Source organism: Pygoscelis adeliae, unplaced genomic scaffold, assembly GCF_000699105.1.
Source record: "Pygoscelis adeliae isolate BGI_AS28 unplaced genomic scaffold, ASM69910v1 Scaffold66, whole genome shotgun sequence".
NCBI lineage: Eukaryota > Metazoa > Chordata > Aves > Sphenisciformes > Spheniscidae > Pygoscelis > Pygoscelis adeliae.
Window position 1 is genome coordinate 2,783,544 of NW_008825167.1, and position 18,674 is coordinate 2,802,217.

Here is an 18,674-nt window from a genome sequence, read left to right on the forward strand (position 1 = left end):
CCGGTGGGGACGCTGGAAGCGAGAGGCGGTCGCTCTCGGAGGCTGCGGTTACGTTAGTGTAAGTGGGAGAGGGAGAAGGCAGCGGCGGCTGGAGGAAGTAGCCGTGGTCGTGTACACGGGCGGCGGAGCTGGAGTCGGGTCACCCGTGTTGGGGCGGGAAGGCACATCGCGCCCCTTTTGTGCGAGCCTTTTATGAGTGGAGAACTCGCCCTTTAAGAGTTTTAAAACAGAGGTGTACGCTTCTGGAAGGCATTGCTAATGGAAACCTCGGCACGCGGCGATGCAACTCAACAACACCATGCTGTCATCCGGTGAGGCATCTAGGAGCGCGGTACGGGTTTGCCTCGTGCGGCTCTCGAACAAAGCGTGCCGGCTGTAGGTGAAAGCGCCTGCTCCCCAAAGCTTCCTCGCAGGGCACAGTCCTGCCGGAGGAGCAATCCTGGGTTTTCAGCTGTTGGGATTAGGGACGCGAAGTGAGGAGCTGCCTGTGACAAGATGCCAGTAATTCTCACCTTTCGGTGGTGGGCTGTTTGTATCTTGTGGCAGGAGGATTAGGCCTCAAAGCACATTTCTCCAAAGAAGACATCGAGCACGGCAGCTTAGTTTAACAACAGATGCGAGCTAAGCAGCTGCTGCTAGGATCTGGATTTATCGCCTAGGTATGTGGCAACGGAGCCAAAGAGCAGCTGCTTTGTGTAAAACATGGTTGTGAGCGGAGTGAGAGTCTTCAAACGCAGGGCGCTATGGATGAGGCGTGCCCTGTGCCCCGATAGATGTGTCTTTTCCCCTCCCTTTCCTCCCTGCTCCTCAAATCTGTGGATTGCAATTCTGTCTTGGGCAGAGGGTCATAGTTTAGATCCTCGTATCACAGGTAAAGCGTTCTGCCGTATCGTGGATTTGCTTAGTGTTTCTGTGGGCTAAGGAAATGAGTTTTTAAAGCATCTGTTATTCAGCAGTGTATATGGAAGTACGTGTTTTTCCGAGTGACACAGAAGCAGGGTGCTGTTTGGGGGAGAGTAGGCTGGCTGGGTGTTTTTGTACTTACCCAAGGGAAGTTAGAAATATGACAGAAACCAGCACATCTTTTTTTTTTTTTTGGGGGGGTGGTGGTTTATTGTTGTTATTCCTAAAACACCCATCTGGCATCTTTGTGACCAGAATTTTTTATTGATGATGCACACTGTATGTCTTCTATTAAGTAATAGTAATACTGACAGTAAAGGGCTTTTATCTTTGGTTTGTATACATCAGGGTTTTTGGTCGGTGGCCCCATCACGCTGCGTTGTGAACTAGCCCCTATTAGTGTAATTCCTTCTCTTGAAAAGTTCATGGTCTGAGCTTAAGAGGAGATCTTGAGAGACCCTTAAAGAAGTAACAAAAGTGAGGTTTTACAATAACTTAAAAGTAAGTTTAGGCATTTGGGGTTTGTTTTCCCAAATGGAGGAGAGAGGCGAGAAAGGGAAGTGGAACACTCTGCTTTGCTCCCATGGAAATAATGAGGACTTTTTCCATTGACTTCATCTGAAACAGAATTAGAGCCTAAGGCCTCAGCCATGTAGGAGAAGTTGCATCTATGTAATTAAACTTGAAATTGCTTTTTTTTCCCCCTCTTGACTAAGAGAGACTGAATGTCTCTTGTTTTTTTGGGGTGGGGGATGGTTTTTTTTTTTTCAATAGGGGAAAATCTCTAGCATATTAGAAGAATCGGATTCTTTGTAGTATGGCTGAGATTAAGACTCTGTATAGAGGCTATCAGATCAAAGCTGACCATTTAAATCTCTGGGCTAGTCTGCATCCTACCGTGCAAAAGTCCTGACGTGTGCTCTGTCTAAGCATGGCAGCTTTTGTGTTGGGCTTTGCATTCCAGCAAAATCTTGACAAAACTGAATAGTCACAGAAAACAAAGTTGCAAGTTGGTTGTTTTTTTTTTTTTTTTTAAATAGTATAATGTACCAATACTGTCAGTATATTATTTTAATTCAAGTGTTTTATAAAAGTTTTGCTCCTATGGTGAGGGGAAAACTGGTACTGTATTGTTTAGGATTTGTTAACTTATACCAGTATATCCCCTTCCCATGTTGATGAAACTGAAGCCTTTAATTAAAACCATTAATGTTGACATAGTTGTTTTTGTTCTAGAAGAGGTGTTCACATCAGAAATTGCACTGACCTTTTAGTTAAATTGATGTAACTGCTAAAACTTTTCCCTTCTACAAAAAGGGGTGTCCCGACTGAATGGGAGGTAAAAAAGCCTTTCCTCTGTTTGGAAAGAGCAGCATGCTGCCCTTTCTGTTTTAAAGGGTTCCTCTTCAAAGTTATTAAAATCCTTTAGTGATGTAGCCCCCCGCCCCCCCCTTTTGCTCTCTCTTTTTACTCCGTTACTTCTTTCAGCTTGGACAGTAAGCGGTGTCTGATTGGTTTTATTAACTTTCTAAACTTTTAACAGTCTAGCTTGGACTGGGAACTTGAATTAAGAGCGCAGTGATGTTTTGTGAGGTGGCTGAGCTGGAAGCAAGGGGGGTTGCTACCCCCGAGAGGGGCAGGTCGGCTCCCAGCCACCCAGCTCTGCTGGGGCAGTGGGGTGCGGGGTCAGCCTCCAGAACCAGCAACAAAACAACGAAGGGAAGAATTTTCTGCCAACTTAGTGACTTGTACTACTTGCAGAGGGTGCTCGGCAAGTGCCAGAGCAGGTGCGAGAGAAACTTTGGGGAGCACACATGGGAAGGGTGAAGGAGGGAATCTTGGCTCTTGGACGAGTTCAGATACCTCACCGTTATTTTCTCCTGTTCTTTCTGGGTGCATTTCTATACTCAATGTAACAAGTGCAGGAGATGGGTAATAAACCTGCACCGCCTTTCTTGGTTACTTTGCAGAACATTCACTTAGCTCTTTTTTTTTTCCTTCCTCTATCTTTGTCTCTCTTCTTTTTTTTTTCCCCTTTTTTTAATGAAATTTTACTTTGAGATAGGCAAAAGTTTGGAAATATATCCTGACAAAGTATCCTGTGCTGTGTGTCATTCTCTTGTCAATCATTCTGGTATTAAAAGGCTAGGGCAGTCACGTGCCTCATAGGAGAGGACTTCTTAACCAGATGCTGCCCTGCATCCTTGCCATGCCCTGTCTGTGATGTCCCTGAGGGGCTGTGAAGCATCCCAAGGAAGCAGTAGCTTACGGTGATGTGAGAAGAACACGTGGGCATGCGTGTGTGTCCTCTGGGTACCCTTGTCTCTGCAGAACCCTGTGGACCTGTTGCAGTCGGGGCATGAATAGATGGAAGATGGACTTCTGAAGCCACGTGGGTGGCTGGCTTTTTGCACTGCTGTCTGCACAGCTTGTTTTCTCTCTGGGCATAGGACTCGAGGTTTGGTAATACTGAAGTGCCTCTTGTAGCCTGCATCAGCCTGGGCTGTAGTCGCTCCCCCTCACACTGGAGATTGTTTCTGCCTTTCCATATGTGTGTTGAACCTTTTCAGTTTAGGGCAAATTTGGTCAGGTAAGAGCTTGACCCAAAGCCTGTAGAAGTGGATGCGTGTGCTGTCTCTCATCTCTAATAGGCTTTGTATGCCTCGCCAGGAGACTCGGGGGATCAGAGGTCAGTTTTTACTTAGAAACATGGAAGAACATAAATATATGCTAGCTTTTATTTATTTGTCAGTTTTCATGCAAAATTTATACCTGCTAGAATGTCACGATGGGACCTTGTTACACCCGCACCTGGTGTATCCCTGTGCTGAAAGCAGCCCTGCTGAGCTTGAGCATCTTCATTCCTCAGTTGGAGCGATGTTCTGCTAACGCAGTGCTAAGGACTCCCAAGTTCACACGGGTAAACCAGACAATAGCAATTGTTTAAAACACTCTTCTTCCATTTTCTTTTGGCTTTGAGAGGCGGATAGAGATGCAATAGGAGCCTTATTATGCTTTAACTTAATCAGAGTTGGCCAGTTGTATTCTGTAAAATACAGACCCATGCAGATGAGGACCCAAGTGTGTTGCCCCTCCGCTTTCCCCACGTGCAACAGCTGTAATGGGGAAAACTAATATGGCTAGGAAAGGGAACGGGATGGGGGGGATGTAATATGAACACATCAGAAAGGCGCTGGAGAGCAGCATTTAAAATATGAAATAGCAAGCTGACTGACATATTGCAAGGGCATAGTATTATAGATATTACATGCTTTTATTTCTTTAAATTCCTGTGGATATAGCTACGAGGTGGCACACCCAGGTTGTTGTAAGACATGTATTTATCAAAAGAAGAAAACAAACCTTTTCTTACTCAGTGGGTTGAAGTCTAAATCTATTCTGTTCTCACCAGGAAATACATATTTTAGACAAAGAATTATAATATTTTTGAAGACGTATATTAACACAAGTTAGAATAGTATGAACCTTGTTTCTTTTAGAAACATGTCTTTTTGCTTATTCTTCTCTCTCCTGTCTCTCGTCCCTTTTCTTTTATCCTGACTCTTTATTTTTTAAGCGAAGTGTGTTACACAAGTACAGACTTCAGTTGTACTGAATCTCTGATCACTGTTCCCGACAGAAATGTTTTGATGCGGATTACTGTTTTATACTAGGCAGCTACTGCATTTCAAGTGTCCTCATAATCAGAACAGGTTTGCAATTTTATATAATGTTTAATGTGTTCTTTTGCTCTTTGTCTGGCTTTTATTTCAGGGCATCTAGACGATGATGGGTTGCCACATGGATTCTGTACAGTCACCTATTCATCGACAGACAGATTTGAGGGAAACTTTGTGCATGGAGAAAAGAATGGCCGCGGCAAGTTCTTCTTTTTTGATGGAAGGTAGACACTGACTCTTCAATTTTCTTCTGTATTCTGCCTCCTGCTTGCAGTGATACAGTCAATGTAGATTAGTTTTGTATGCTGCTGAGTTTCTGGATAAGCTTTCTTATTAAAAACTGTAGCTGGAAAGTTTTCTCTACTGCTGCTGTAGCCATACCTTTGTGGGCTTGGGGGCTTTGTGAGTAACGTGATGCCTGGAGTTGTTTCCTGGTGGGAGAATGCAGCGGTGTGAGCTCTTTTAGCACTGTAAAGTTATGAACTAGTTAGAGACCATAAGAACTGGGGGATGGTCAGAGCTGTTGGAAACCATGCTGGCAACGACTTGGACTACAAAGTTCAAGTCCGTAACTGCAGGTGGAATTCTTTGTCTTTTAGCCCTGTACAGAGACTGCAGCTGAACTGGGAGCTCCTTGTGCCAGACCTCACGTACAGACGTAGGACCTTGACAGAGAGGCTTACCCTCTGCTTGGTATTGGAAATTGTTTAGTGGTTAAAGGACCGAGTTAAATATGGCTTTGTTCCCAACTCTTCCTAATCCTCTGCAAGTTGCTTGTGGCCTGATTTATTTTCACAAAAGACCCTATAATTTCCCCTCTCTTCACTAGGAATTGTGACAGTGAAATTGGGCTAGTCTGTGCCTATGCATGTGTTCTCTTCTCAGGTCTTCATTATGAACACCTTGTACGTCTTCCCCCAACTGCAGCATTTCTCTCTGCAGTTGCTCAGAACTTCCTCCAAAGGAGCACCAGATGTATAAAATGACACGATTCTTCATGGTTTTGCAGCTGTCGGTGGCACTATGAATAGCAGCCGTTAAACTGACAGTCGTGCCGGGTCTACTCTCCTCCTGCTCAGCAAACTTCTGAGCAGGAGCGGAGGTATTGTGCTGTCTCAGTGAGTCAGCTCCTTGTCTGTACTTGCCTTTGCAATTGCTTCATACTAGGGATTGTGGGGTTTTTTCATGAGAAAGATAATATATTTATTCAGTTACCCAGAAACTGATCAGGCCTCCAAGCTTGGATGAAGAAAAATCCCCACTGTTGTTGGTAATGGGCTTATTAAATCTTGTATGAGTAACTGAAAATCAGTACTGCCCAGCAGCTGACCTCTCTAAAATAGCCTTTTTTTTAAGTTGGCAGGCAGCGTCTCTATGGACACATGTACATAATGCTTCTGTGCTTGTTGATGATCTCAGCAGAGCAGTTGCTGATTGTACAGTCAGAGAAACTGACCCACTATTTTGTTTGTAGGACTGCTCCTCCAAGTAATCCAGGGTACAGGCAGTGCTCTGTGGGAAAACTTGGGCTGCTGCTGAGCCTTTTCTGTACCGCTTCAGTGTTGCCAACTCTTCTTTTTTTTTCCTTTTTTTTTTTTTTTTAATTTTCATAACCCTTAAAAAAATGGAACAGTTTGCTACTGTATGACTTCGGGAACTAGTAGAATTAAAATACACAAAAATAGTCTGTAATGTGGTTTTGGAAAATGAGGTATTTTTATAAACTGCCCTAAGCTTATTTTAATTTAGCTAAAGCAGCCTTAACTGAGCAGTGACTAGTTACTAAAGGTGTTGCAGTTTACCTAGCTACGCCCAGCTAGCAAGAGTAAGTTGCTCTCTGAAGGGGATGGTCCAGGTGCCATGAGGCGTTGCAGAAAGAATGACCTGGCATAAAACGGGATGTGCTGTTTCCATTAACTGCGCCATGGGCAGGGCCGAGTGTTTATGAAGAAGAGAAACGAACCCCCACAATTTCTCAAAACACCTCTCCCCTTGCAGTATTGGGTGCTTCAGTGCAGTAAGGTAGCTGGTTTCAGCCTTCCCGGGTATGTTTCCCTCACAGGCTGCTGGTAAAGGCTGACAGCTGAACTGCTGTAGGTCTGTTGTTCGGGAGTAGTTGAGTCCTGTCGGACACTGGACTGGCAGCAGTGTAAGCGTTCTCATTTTTTGAGTGTTGGGAAATAGGACTGGCTGCCCTGTTTGCCTCTGTGGAAACTTTTCACTTTACTGGAATAGCTGCCCCCTTCCTGTTGATTATTTAAGGGAGTGGAAACCTGGAATGAAATGTCAGTTGTTTTTTCCTCCCCCTTCAAAAATGCAACAAAACCCAACATATTCTTTCAGAGAGAGAGAAGTTTCACCTCTGGCGTACTCCCTGTTTTGGATCGTGTGCTTGAGCTTTCATTGGTGCTAACGCTTGCTGGAGCGCACTCGCAAAACACTTTGCGCAATAACTGCGAGCAGGAGAGCCGTGTTTGGCACAGAGCTGCAGCTGCTGTTTTCCCTTAACTAGAAACTCCTGTAAACAGACATCTCCCAGAACGCAGTAGAGAACGGTATTATTTTTAAGAAACAGTCTTCAATGTTCCCATATAGAGAGAGAGGTGGGAGATGAGGGAGTGAGGGATGAGTGCATCAGGGTCTGTCCATGTAACTTAATACCTGGAAGGCTGTTGCGGTAAGTATTCCCCCCCTGCCCAACTCTTATCACTGGTTTCTTTTTTAGGTAGCGGATATCCTAGATCCCCTCTAGGCCTGGTGGATAATGGGAAGACAGTACCTCTGATAAATCTTGACTTTAGTAAAACTTTACAGTATCACAAATATGATAATCTGAGAAGCAAACCGGAGAAATATAGGCTAGCTCAGGGTTTGTATTAACAAGATTTTGTTTATGCAAGACAGAAGCTATTTATTCCTCCTTGTGCTCGTCAGGTCTTAGTTGCAAGTATCGTGTCTGGCTGCAGACACCATACTTTGAGAGCTTAAAAAGAGAGAGAGAGCAGGGGGGAAGAGGGGTGGAAAATAACTTGAAAACTGTGGAAAGTATAAAAGTTTTAGAGAACCTGACTTTTTAGGCAAGGTTGAAAGACATGGAATTCTTTCTTTAGGTATCTTTCTTTGGATTTCCTTAGATGATATGAGAATAGAAAGAGATGGATCTTTTGGACATTGTTTGGAGCTTAATACAATGAAAGAGAACCTAGAGATTTGAGTTACAGTAAAAGAAAAGATATTTTTTTCCAGTGCTGAAGCACCATTGTAATTTAGCAACTTGTTAACTTCAACTAATATGATTAAAGGTAACAAGAAGGTTTTTTGGTCTGTTTCATTACATAAACTGGGGGTGGCTGCTTCTTTTAAAGAGTAGTCCTACATGTGGACTCTGTGTGTGTTGTCAGCTACAATGAAATTCAAATCTGGTGATCTGTGATAAACTAGAGGAGAAAGTGGTGTCATTTATAGTCGAGTAAGTGGACAGATTTCTGGTGGTTCCCTCATGTGCTCTGCTCCTTCCCTGTGCTGTGGTGCCGTAGCTGGCTGTGCAGCTCTATAGTAACCTGGATCAAGAAATTCATCCGACTGAAAAGTAAAACGGCTTTCCTGCCCCTTCCTGCTCTGCATCTGGTTTGCATTGAGGCTTTTACTGTAGTGTATTTTCCATGGAAACCTCAGCCAGCTTGCCAAAATTATGTAAAAACGGAGAGTGAAGCTTTAGAAACCAGAAAGTTAATTCTGAGAAAACATTCCTTCCGTGACTCTTGAAAATCTATTTTGTAAAGTTTTGTAGAACATGTAGAGTCATGTGCTCCCAGACGCTGTTTGGGCTTATACCTTAGATGTCTGCATCAGAAAAAGAATTACACAGTGAAAGCATGTGTACTGCAGCTGGCTGTTAGCTAAATATGCTGGAGTAAAAGCTAAACAGTTTCTATTTCGTTATGCTAGTTCTAAACTGAGAAAGAAGTAAGTGAGTAGATCCTTTTTTACAGTTAACGCTTTCATTCTTTGTAGTTTCTCTCAGCAGCCTTTTTTTTAAGAAAGGAAGCGAAGCAGATTGCAAGATATTATTGCAACCCTTCTAAAGGATTTGCAAGACAAAACTGAAGTGAAATGTTTCTTTGTTCAAATCCAAGTGCAGCACTAGTTCTGTTTGACAGGCTGTGTTCCATTTTAATAGAAATACATGAAAAATGTCAGTGCTTTTAGCAAATCCGGTACAGATTGCTGCAAAGTGTACCGCTAGGGAGCTAACGCTGAACTGGTAGCAGGTTGCAGTTTGTGCCCTTTTGCGGTCCACCTGTATGGCAGTTCAATTTCATCTCGCCAGAGGGATGTCGGTAAAGATCCAAACGTCGGAGGTAGAAAATCCAAACGTGAGAGTAGCCTGCTTGAGCAATAATTTCTTCTTTGACCATGAGCGTCCATTCTCTGCTTTAATTTGCTCCCCCAGCCTATAAAAAAAGCTCAGCAATGTAACTTAGATGAATAATGCCCATGCAGCGCACCCTGGTGAAAGGACAGCGTAAGTTGTTCTCTGCCTTTGGAGGTCCATAGAAAAAAAGTTTCTGTTTTTCATCTTGGCTTTCCAGAGAAGTCAGGTTTACCTTCACGCTCCCCTTCCCTTTGTTCCCCTCAAATTTGGTTGAAACTAGGAAACACATCAGAGTTTCAGACATGGGGGATAGTGATGCCTGGTGGGGCACGGAGGAGAGAGGCTGGAAGCGGTGTCCCAGCGAGAGAGCCCCAGCAGCCATTGCCGAGCCTTTCAGCATACCTTTCGGTCCGCCTGTGCAAAGCTCTGCCCCGGGTCAGCCTGGGCTCTCGGAAAGGCCACCGAGAAAATGAAGAAAAGCTATGATTGTTGCTGTGGTGGTATGCGTTTCGGGGAGGGTTGTAGGGTACTCGGCAATAACAAACCAGGCGTCAACAGTTACCTCCTCCTAGGACCTGACTTTCTTGAAGGTTTCCCCTCAGCCTCTCTGTACCAGTAATAGGTAGAATGATGAGCAGGGTTGTGCTGTGCCTCGTGTCGAGGCTTTGGGTTCACCTCTTAGAGAGGTGAACAGTCTTCCAGTGCTGTTTTCCTTCTCTCTTTACCAGCACCCTGGAAGGGTACTATGTTGATGACGCCCTGCAAGGCCAGGGAATCTACACTTACGAAGATGGAGTGGTCCTTCATGGCACATACGTGGATGGAGAGCTGAATGGACCAGCCCAGGAGTATGACAGTGACGGGCGGCTGATATTCAAAGGGCAGTACAAAGACAACATTCGACATGGAGTTTGTTGGATTTATTACCCGGTAAGCCTGACTACCTGCTCTCTTTATTGCAGAATAGCATCATTATGTATCTTTCTTTTCTCCCCAGCTGAAACAAATATTCACCATGACCCCAGCTATCCAAAAATCAACGCACGAAAATGAGGGTGGAAGTTCTGTGCATTCTGATTTTGGATAATCCAACACACGGTTAAACCTTTTCAGTGTTGAATGTTTGCCCAGTAGACAGGATTCAGCAAGGCTGCGAGATGCCTCCGCTATTTTCATCTTGCAGGGAACCCAGCCCCTTGGCGGTGCATTTACGTGTATCTCCTTGGGAAGGCTGGGCCGGTGATTTTGCCGCCGTAGTGCTGGCTGCAGGTGAGGAGCATGGGAGCCATGCAAGCTATTGCAGCCTGCTGCTCTTATTTAACTAGGAGGGGAGACTTTGTCCGCTTCTGCAGGGTATGTTGTGAAGTCTGGCTTCCCCTAACAAATCAGATGTAACTTTTTTAAAAATTTTAATTCCTATTCAGCCTTACACAACACTCTAGACTTGAACCTTTCAATCTTTACCTTGTGCTGAGGAGGGGGAAGCATCTGCATGCGATTAAGCTGCTGGTCATAACCCAATCTATTTCTGTGCTACATATTGCACATACTTTAGTTGCAGATTCATTTCAAATGCTCAACATTGGCTGTTCATTTTATTTACTGGTTTTCACTGTTGCCATTAAGCATGTGTGTTGGAATCAACAAATGCTTGGTGTTCACTGCCAAACAAGTAGCAGTTTTTCAGTACTAGTGTATAAAATACACACAGCTGACTCTTCAGGTGATATGTCTTCTGTTTCATCTTCCAGCTGACAAAGTGTTGCTGTACCTTCTGGAAATGTGGGTATTTAGAGGTTGTTTATCATTATCTTCTTGCCAGACTAAAGGATGCAAGGTGTTTCAAAAAAAACCTTTGCCATGGAAGCAATTGTTTATGCATGGTTCTGTGCATGATGCTATGTGCACAAATTTTTACCCAAACTTAAGGTTCACTGTTCCTTACTACGGTATGTTTGAAGCTCTTTCATCCTTGGAGTTGAACAAAATAGTGCCACTCTGAAATAGAGTGGCAGAGATCTTGATCTAAAGCAGTCTGTTTCCACATCACACCTGCTGTTTTTACTCCAGGGCATTATTTGAAGATGTTTCCTTGTCCTTTTTGAAATAAACACCTGAAGTCGTTAGACCTGTGCTAATCTATGCATCTCATTCTGCAATTCCGTAAATAGACCTAACCGGAGTTGCAGGCAAATCACAGATGGCAAAGCCCAGGGCTAAAATGTGTAATGCTTTGAGAGGAAAAGTGTTGCTCATGATGGCTTTCAGCAAACAGTTGTTCTCGTCGAGTACCACCTAACATGGTGGAGGGTGCTGGGGACAGAGAAACTCTCCAGTCATCCAGCAAATCTTTTTCTTTTTTTTTTTAATAGGCTCAAGTCTTTTGATGTACCATGAATTAGCAGTGAGCAAGGCAGGGTTTTAATTTTTTCTTTCCTCCAGCACAGTATCATACTAAGAAAACTCAGACAAAGTTTGTGTGTGGCTTTGGGCCTTGGTTTGCAGACTATTCACATAAAAATTTTGCCAATTGAAATTCAGTATTTGTGTCACATGGAAGGAAAGACCTTGGGTTTTGCCTATTTCAAACAACATAGAAAACCCTGTTCATTTCTCTTATCAGTTTTACCCTGACTGGAATGACTTCACCCAGCTTCTTCATGTGTCTGTTTTCACTCATTTTCATGATCTCACATCTGAACTTACTGTAGCTTAGATGGCTTCTTTAAAAAGTTGGGAAAAAGCTTTTTCATTTACTGCAGATAGAAAAGTATAACTAAATCTCTGCCTTTTCTTTCTTGCCCGTGCTTTCAGGATGGAGGCAGCCTTGTAGGAGAAGTGAATGAAGAAGGGGAGATGACTGGAGAGAAAATAGCCTATGTGTACCCTGATGGAAAGACTGCATATTCTGGAAGGTTCATAGATGGAGAAATGATAGAAGCAAAACTGGCAACTCTGACATCTGCAGAGGATGGGAAACCTCAGTTTGAAGTAGTACCAGGCAGTAAGTTCAGCTAACGCAGAAACTTGTATTCTTGCTACCAGCCCTTCGCTGCAAACAGCTCAGTTTCTATAATGTTTCCCGTTAGAGAGACCAAAGGCTGACTGTGATGAGAGAATAAGTCTAACAGTGAAAAGCCCTTTTTCTAAATGATAAAGTTGGACAGAAGGGCACGTGGAACAATTCCTTTGCCCTGGGCACAAACGGGAAGTGATCCATGCGGTGGTGCTGCTGAATTGCATTTCATAACCCTTCTCTCGCGCGCTCATGGGCGCAGTCCCGCTTGTCGCACACACCATTGCCATCTGTGCCAGCATGAAAACCCGCTTAACGGCGTTAATGCTGGCACAGTTACAGGCTTTGTTTCGTTAGTAAAATCACTAAAAGTGGAGAGGGGGGCTGTGGTATGGTTGTAGCTCTGTCAGTTGGGTTTGTGCAAGTGAACGTGAGCACTGAGTATTCTGGCACCTGCGTTACGGGGCTGAGAGGACACAGGGGTCGGAAGGAGTGAACTAGATTCAGTTGTTGTATAACAGTCTGATTCTCCAGCTCCTTTCAGTCTGTCTCGTCCTGCTGACAGAAAGTGGCTATGAAATGGTTAGGGTTAGGGTGGTGCCTTTGACCCGTGTAGCCAGTGCTCCTTCTCCAGGGCAGTGGTGGCTTGGGCCTATAGTTCTGGAGTGGTTTTGTTGCTCTGAGGTGTACGTGGTGTTTTGGAGGTGAGCGGGTTAAGCTGCGGACAGGGCCATGAGTAATGAACGGGGACTATGCTAACACGTTTACTGTTTCGCCAGCAAAGATTGTCTCACTGGATACAAAATAAGAACATAAAATTCAGTGAAAAGGCATTGAGAAGCAAATGCATGTGACTTTCTATTATTTTAAATTTCTCAGTTGTGATAGCAAATAAAAATTTAACTTAAAACCTATCTTCTGAGAGGGTACAGTTGTGCTTTGTAAACAGGATTCAGTTACACTCTGGAGGAAGCTGCCTTCAGCCAGAACACATCTTGGACACCAGCGGCAATGGCTTTTATCAAACTTTGTAATGTTCTGTTTTGGGGTTTTTTCCCCCCATCTTATTTCCATCTGCATGTTAACCTATCCCCCAGATAGTCCTCTGGCAGTTGATTGGAGAGGGATGTAAGGATATAATTAGAGCTGTACCACCGAGTTTCTTATTAATGGCAGGAAATAAATGACTGTAGCAAGTGCACTTTGTGATTATTGAACATCACCTTCTGGCTGAAGTCTCTTCAGGATTTGGACTAGAAAACATTTCATATATGAAATAGTCCCAGATTTTTTGTAATTAATGTGTTATTGAATATATCCTTTTCAATTTTCCTTTACTTTTTAATTTTAATTAGAGACTCTGGGAAGGTCAGTTTTGAAAGACTGTCCAGTCCTCCTTTAAAAGATGGTAGTTTGAAGAACACGTATCACCTTTTTGTGGTAATACTGCTACTCTAGTATGTTGAGGGGGAAAAATAATTAAGAAACAGTATCTCACTGAAGACCTTTTACAGGTGCATTCTGTTTAATACCTTTTTTGAAAGCATAACATTTATTTCTTGCAGTCGTTAATATTTAATTTTTGAATGTCTTGATTAAGTTAAGGGTTGCATGCTTTCAGTACTGCCAATTAGTTTATTTCCTTTGTTGATTTCTGTTTTTTTAGGCCCAGTATACAGTTTTGACAAATCTACTTCATCCTGCATTTCTACAAATGCACTTCTTCCTGATCCTTACGAGTCAGAGAGGTAGGCTTTTTTCTTCTTCCCTCTTTCAATTTGTCCATATTTCTTTGCTGTTACATATTTAGGGCCTGATTTTGCAAACCTTTTCTCATTTAAAATAAAAAAAAAAAGCGTGTAAGGGTTTGTGAAATGGAACCCATTACTGCACATCAGTCAGCGTTTGACTTGATTGAATTTCTTTCTGATTCGCCCAATAAAATTGCACTCTGGCGGATAGAACACAGCAATACTTTTTAAGATATTAAACTAGGATAATTTCTTAGCATTTCAAAGACATGTTCAGTCAGGTCCTGGACTCCACTAATAGCTCACATCTACAATATTCTGAGCAAAAATGTACGCTGTTCCCTGTTTTCTAGATGTATAACTAGCTTCAGGTTGCAGTGTGCTGCATTCAGTGTGTCTTGCTGGATGGCATGCGTTGTACACAGTTTCCTCCCCTCCATACAGATGTAGCAAAGTGGCAAGAGTAAATCATCCAGCTGGAGGAAAGTGAGATACTGTTTGTGACAACCCTGTAATGTCAAAACACGTTCCTCAGCCATTGTCTCATCGTAGTCAGTCAGTGACATCTCTTCCGTGGCTATTCCACAATTACACTTTTTACCTAGACTTCTAAGAGGCCTTGCTCTGTAGATACCTGGTTTGTAGTCCTTTTCTGAAGCTCTGAAATATCTAAATAAGGGATTAGTAAAATTCTGGCATTAATTTGCATCAAGTGCTTGAAGGTCTAGCGCTTCACCTTGAAAACTCTTGCTTGTCTGTGCATGTGGACATCAGCAACCTCAGCTTACTGGGGACCTCTGGGATTCTGGTATGTTACTGAGAGTGTTCCCGAGTTGAAGCTATCGCTGAGGAGTAATAGTAGATTGGCACTTCCAAAAAAAAAAAAAAATTTTCAAACTAATAGATAAAGTCAGCCCCTATTGCCCACCAAATCTCCATTTTGCCAAAATAGAGAGAACGTATGGAAGAGAGGAAGAAGGAGCTGCATTTGGAGGTTTTGAATTGTTATTATTTTTAGTTTTATTATTATATTGAAGTATTATTAGTCTGTATGCCAGTAGTGTTGTGATAATACTTCTTGAAAATGAAAACTGTAGCCAATCACTAATTCAATGCCCTTTTCCCCTTGTAGGGTGTATGTTGATGTCTCTCTCATTTCCAGTGCTGGAGAAGGATTATTTTCAAAAATAGCAGCAGAAGCCAGTACAGTTATGTCCTTTTACAATGGAGTGCGAATTACACACCAGGAGGTAAAGGACAGAAAAAAGTCAGTCTGAATTTTCATTGCTCCTTCTGAAATCTTCTTATAGTAGGATTTTACACCCACTCCCTTCCCACCCTTAAGATTTAATATGATGGAGTTTAACTGAAAGAAAGTGCATGTTCACCTATGTATATATAAAAAAAGTGGTGGTTTTTTTTTTTTAATGACTTACACACAGGAAAAGCTCTAGTTGCATATATTTGAATGTTTGCTTTCAAACTGCTGGCAAAATTGACCCCTCCGCACACACTCTGGATTTTTGCCTTGCAAACTAGGTAGACAGCAGAGACTGGGCCCTCAATGGAAATACAATATCCCTGGATGACGAAACAGTCATAGACGTGCCAGAGCCCTACAACCATGCCGCCAAGTACTGTGCCTCGCTGGGGCATAAGGCCAACCATTCTTTCACTCCTAACTGCATCTATGACCCGTAAGTAGAGTCCTGTGTTTCGGAGCAGAAGGGGTAGCCTGGTGGTCTGGGCTCACAGGGTGTTTCTGGGCAGCTGAATGAGGAGCAGCCGGTGGGGCTGGGAGTAATGGGGTCCGGGCGTTGAAGGAGCTCCTGCTCACCTGGGCCGAGTTGGAAACTGGCTGGCATTGCGGGTGCTTGATGTCTCTTGGGACTTACACCATGGAGTATCTTGAAGTTTGCGACTGTGTTAATTTTGTCGTGAACTTTAGGAGCTGCCTCTTGATTCTAAAATGCATAAACACAGCTCTCTGAATCCTAGCTTGGCTAGGACTGCACCGTATTTGCTGAACTACAGATGCTTGACCAGCACCGTCAAGTGTGCTGTCATTTCTGAAACTCAAAAAATAAGCATCTTGCTGCTCTGCAGTCAGTGCAGAGCACTAGGAAACTTTTGATGTATACGTATATGCTCAAGGGTATATACGTATAAACGAACAGACCTGTGGAGATATATATGTAGAAAATAGTTTTCCTTCGCTAAATAAGCCAATTCCCTTTACTGTGGGACCCTGGGAGAAGATGTACAGAAGTATGTTATGATTGTGTGGTAGGTAACCTGTACTGAGGAAATCAAGATGAGCAATTTTCCATGCTCGCCACTCTCTCATAATCTATACTGTCTTCCTGTCGTGCAGATGTTTACCTCTGCAAGCCCAAGGCATGCGGCAGTGGTTAACTTTGTTTTATTTGTTTATTACAAACAAGCAATGTGGCAGGACAGTTGAAAAATGACAAGTAATAGAGCTACGCAAAGGTGTCTTCATATATCGGGTTTTGCCCTTATTACGTAAGTCTTCATAAGATCGACCCAAAGCAATCTCCTCATCTGGTATCAGATTATGTGATATTACTCTGAACCGTGAGTGACTTCTGAAATTATAAAAGGGGCTGACGGAGTCTGTGAATTGACAGCTAAGCCTAGCAAAGGTGTTTGTTCTTTGTCTAGGTTTGTTCATCCTCGTTTTGGGCCTATCAAGTGTATCCGTACCATCAGGGCTGTGGAGAAGGATGAAGAATTAACAGTGGCTTACGGATACGATCACAACCCCGTTGGGCAAAACGGGCCAGAAGCACCGGAGTGGTACCAGCTGGAACTGAAAGCTTTCCAGGCTGCCCAGCAAAAGTGAAATGGGAGCTCCTTCTCCGTTCAGCAAACTGAAATAGAAACTTGGATCTATGCACTACCTTTATACTGAAAACTGGACAACCAGGGATTGTTCATGCTGTTGCATCATAACTTTGCATTCTGTGTTAAGAGATAAGTTTCTTGCATACTAACTAGGTTTGACTGTGTTACTCATAGCAGATTTAAAATTAGCTAGTGTTGCACCAGTCTTATCTGGAGAAATTATTTAATATTCTATACGAGACGTGATATTCTTTGGTAGCTTCTGCTTTTGCACCATATGCAAAGATGCCAAAAGACTAGACAGAAAACTAAAATGGGTATATCGTTCACTTTTAGTCGGCAGACTTAGTGTTGCTCTCTATCTGCCTAGGCATTATTGTGCAACTGCATTTTGCATATATGCCACTTGTGATGATAACAGTAATATTTTGATATTCTCTAATAGTAGCATAATTTTGCCTTTTTAAACCTTTGATCTGAATCTTGCAATAGAGCAGTTTATTTATTAGCATATAGGAGGCTGGGTTTTAACTCCCCTTTCCTCTTGTCTGAACGCTGTTCTTTCTACAAATCCTCTTTTGCAGGAGAAAATCCTTTCTAACTAGTGGAAAGGCTTGTGTGTGTATGTGAGAGTGCTGTGTGTTGGTCTCTGTGGCTCTCTAAATAGTATAGCAACATGTCCAAACCTAATATTTATCTAGCCTTTACGGCTGGCTTATTTTATTTAATTTATGATTATGACACGCAAATGAAGCTGTTCTTTGCATGAAGATTTTCTGAAAGGAGAAAACGGATTCACTTTTCGAAGGACTTTCAGAAGTACGTTCTGGAAGGCAAGCACATTACTTGCATTAGTGTCCATGAGTTGGCTTGTGTGTTTCACCTGTTAAAGTGGCCAGTTCTCGAGGCAAAAATGCTAGCAATGAGATGCTTGCATCTCACGTGAATTCTCTTGAAGGAGGTGTATGTATTTGAGGGCAGGCTGTAGTACTTGGTTAAGGAGAGCTATCTTTTGTATGTGTTCAGTTGACAAAGAATATAGCCTTGTAGCCATCTCTTAGTAGTACTGGTTTAAGACACAGTAAATTAATATAGTATGAGATATCAAAATAAGATTAAAAAAATAAAGTGAAAAGATTGTTTTTGAAAGACAAACAATGAATGTAAAAACATCACTCACCGCTCATATTTAGAAACAGCAGTCGATCCATAGCTTTGTTGCAGCCAATAGCGGGGGCTTGTGAATATTCATCTGCAGGGCTCTGTTCTGGGTTTTTTCAGGGGTAGGGAAATTGTTGTGCATTTTTTCAGATACTGTACTGGTCTTGCCTAATGCTGTATTAGAGAGAAATAATGTATCATCTCGGTCTGGATACTGGAGCCCTTCTGAGACTCCGATGCTCTCTTTTGGGTTTAGCAGCTTAGGAGAAACTCAAATGCATTTGCAACGCTTTCTTTCAATGTTTGTAGTTTAAAAAGAGTTTGTATATATGTAACATAAAGGATTTGGAAATCAGACCTACCTTTCTATTGCAACACATTTTGGTTGGTTGCTTGAATGGTTGGAGGTGCCTCGCTGTCTGGGGAGCTAGACATGGAGAATGCGTTGGGTTGGTACCTGCAAGTGGAAGGATGAGGTTGCTGTTCTGTGCAGTCTGAGAAGCCTTGCTTTGGTACCTGTACAAAGGTAGGAATTATTAATAACAACCTCTCTAACTTGGGGCTCTGTTTAGTCCCTGTGACTGATCACAAACCTTTTCCAGCACCTCACCGTTTAAGCTTGCACAAAAGCTACTCTGTGCGTGTGCTGAGGGGAGGGGGCAAGTAGGCTCAGGGCTTTTTGACACTCTTCCAGCAGTGATCTGAATGTGAGCTTTGACACCACTCATCTCCTTGTGCTGGAGACTCAGGCCACAGCTCTGCTTCTCGTCCAAGGCAGGTGGCTGGCAGAGGTGACAGCTCAGGGACTCAGCTGAGCGTGCAGAGACAGAACTGAGCCTCACAGGTGAGGGAGAATTGTCAAAGGCCAATTGGCAGCACAACTTCAGCAAATGAACCTCAAAAAGAAATATGCATGTCTT

General features: G+C 43.0%; 1 protein-coding gene across 1 annotated transcript; it reads left to right on the forward strand.

Annotated features, from left to right (window-relative positions):
* Positions 1-280: 280 nt before the first annotated feature.
* On the forward strand, positions 281-17,695 carry SETD7 (SET domain containing (lysine methyltransferase) 7). The gene is made up of 8 exons (XM_009328867.1): positions 281-311; positions 4,678-4,807; positions 9,687-9,888; positions 11,773-11,962; positions 13,641-13,722; positions 14,858-14,975; positions 15,265-15,422; positions 16,411-17,695. Exons 1-8 carry the CDS (start codon positions 281-283, stop codon positions 16,589-16,591), a joined length of 1,092 nt encoding a protein of 363 aa, XP_009327142.1. The 3' UTR covers positions 16,592-17,695.
* Positions 17,696-18,674: the final 979 nt, after the last annotated feature.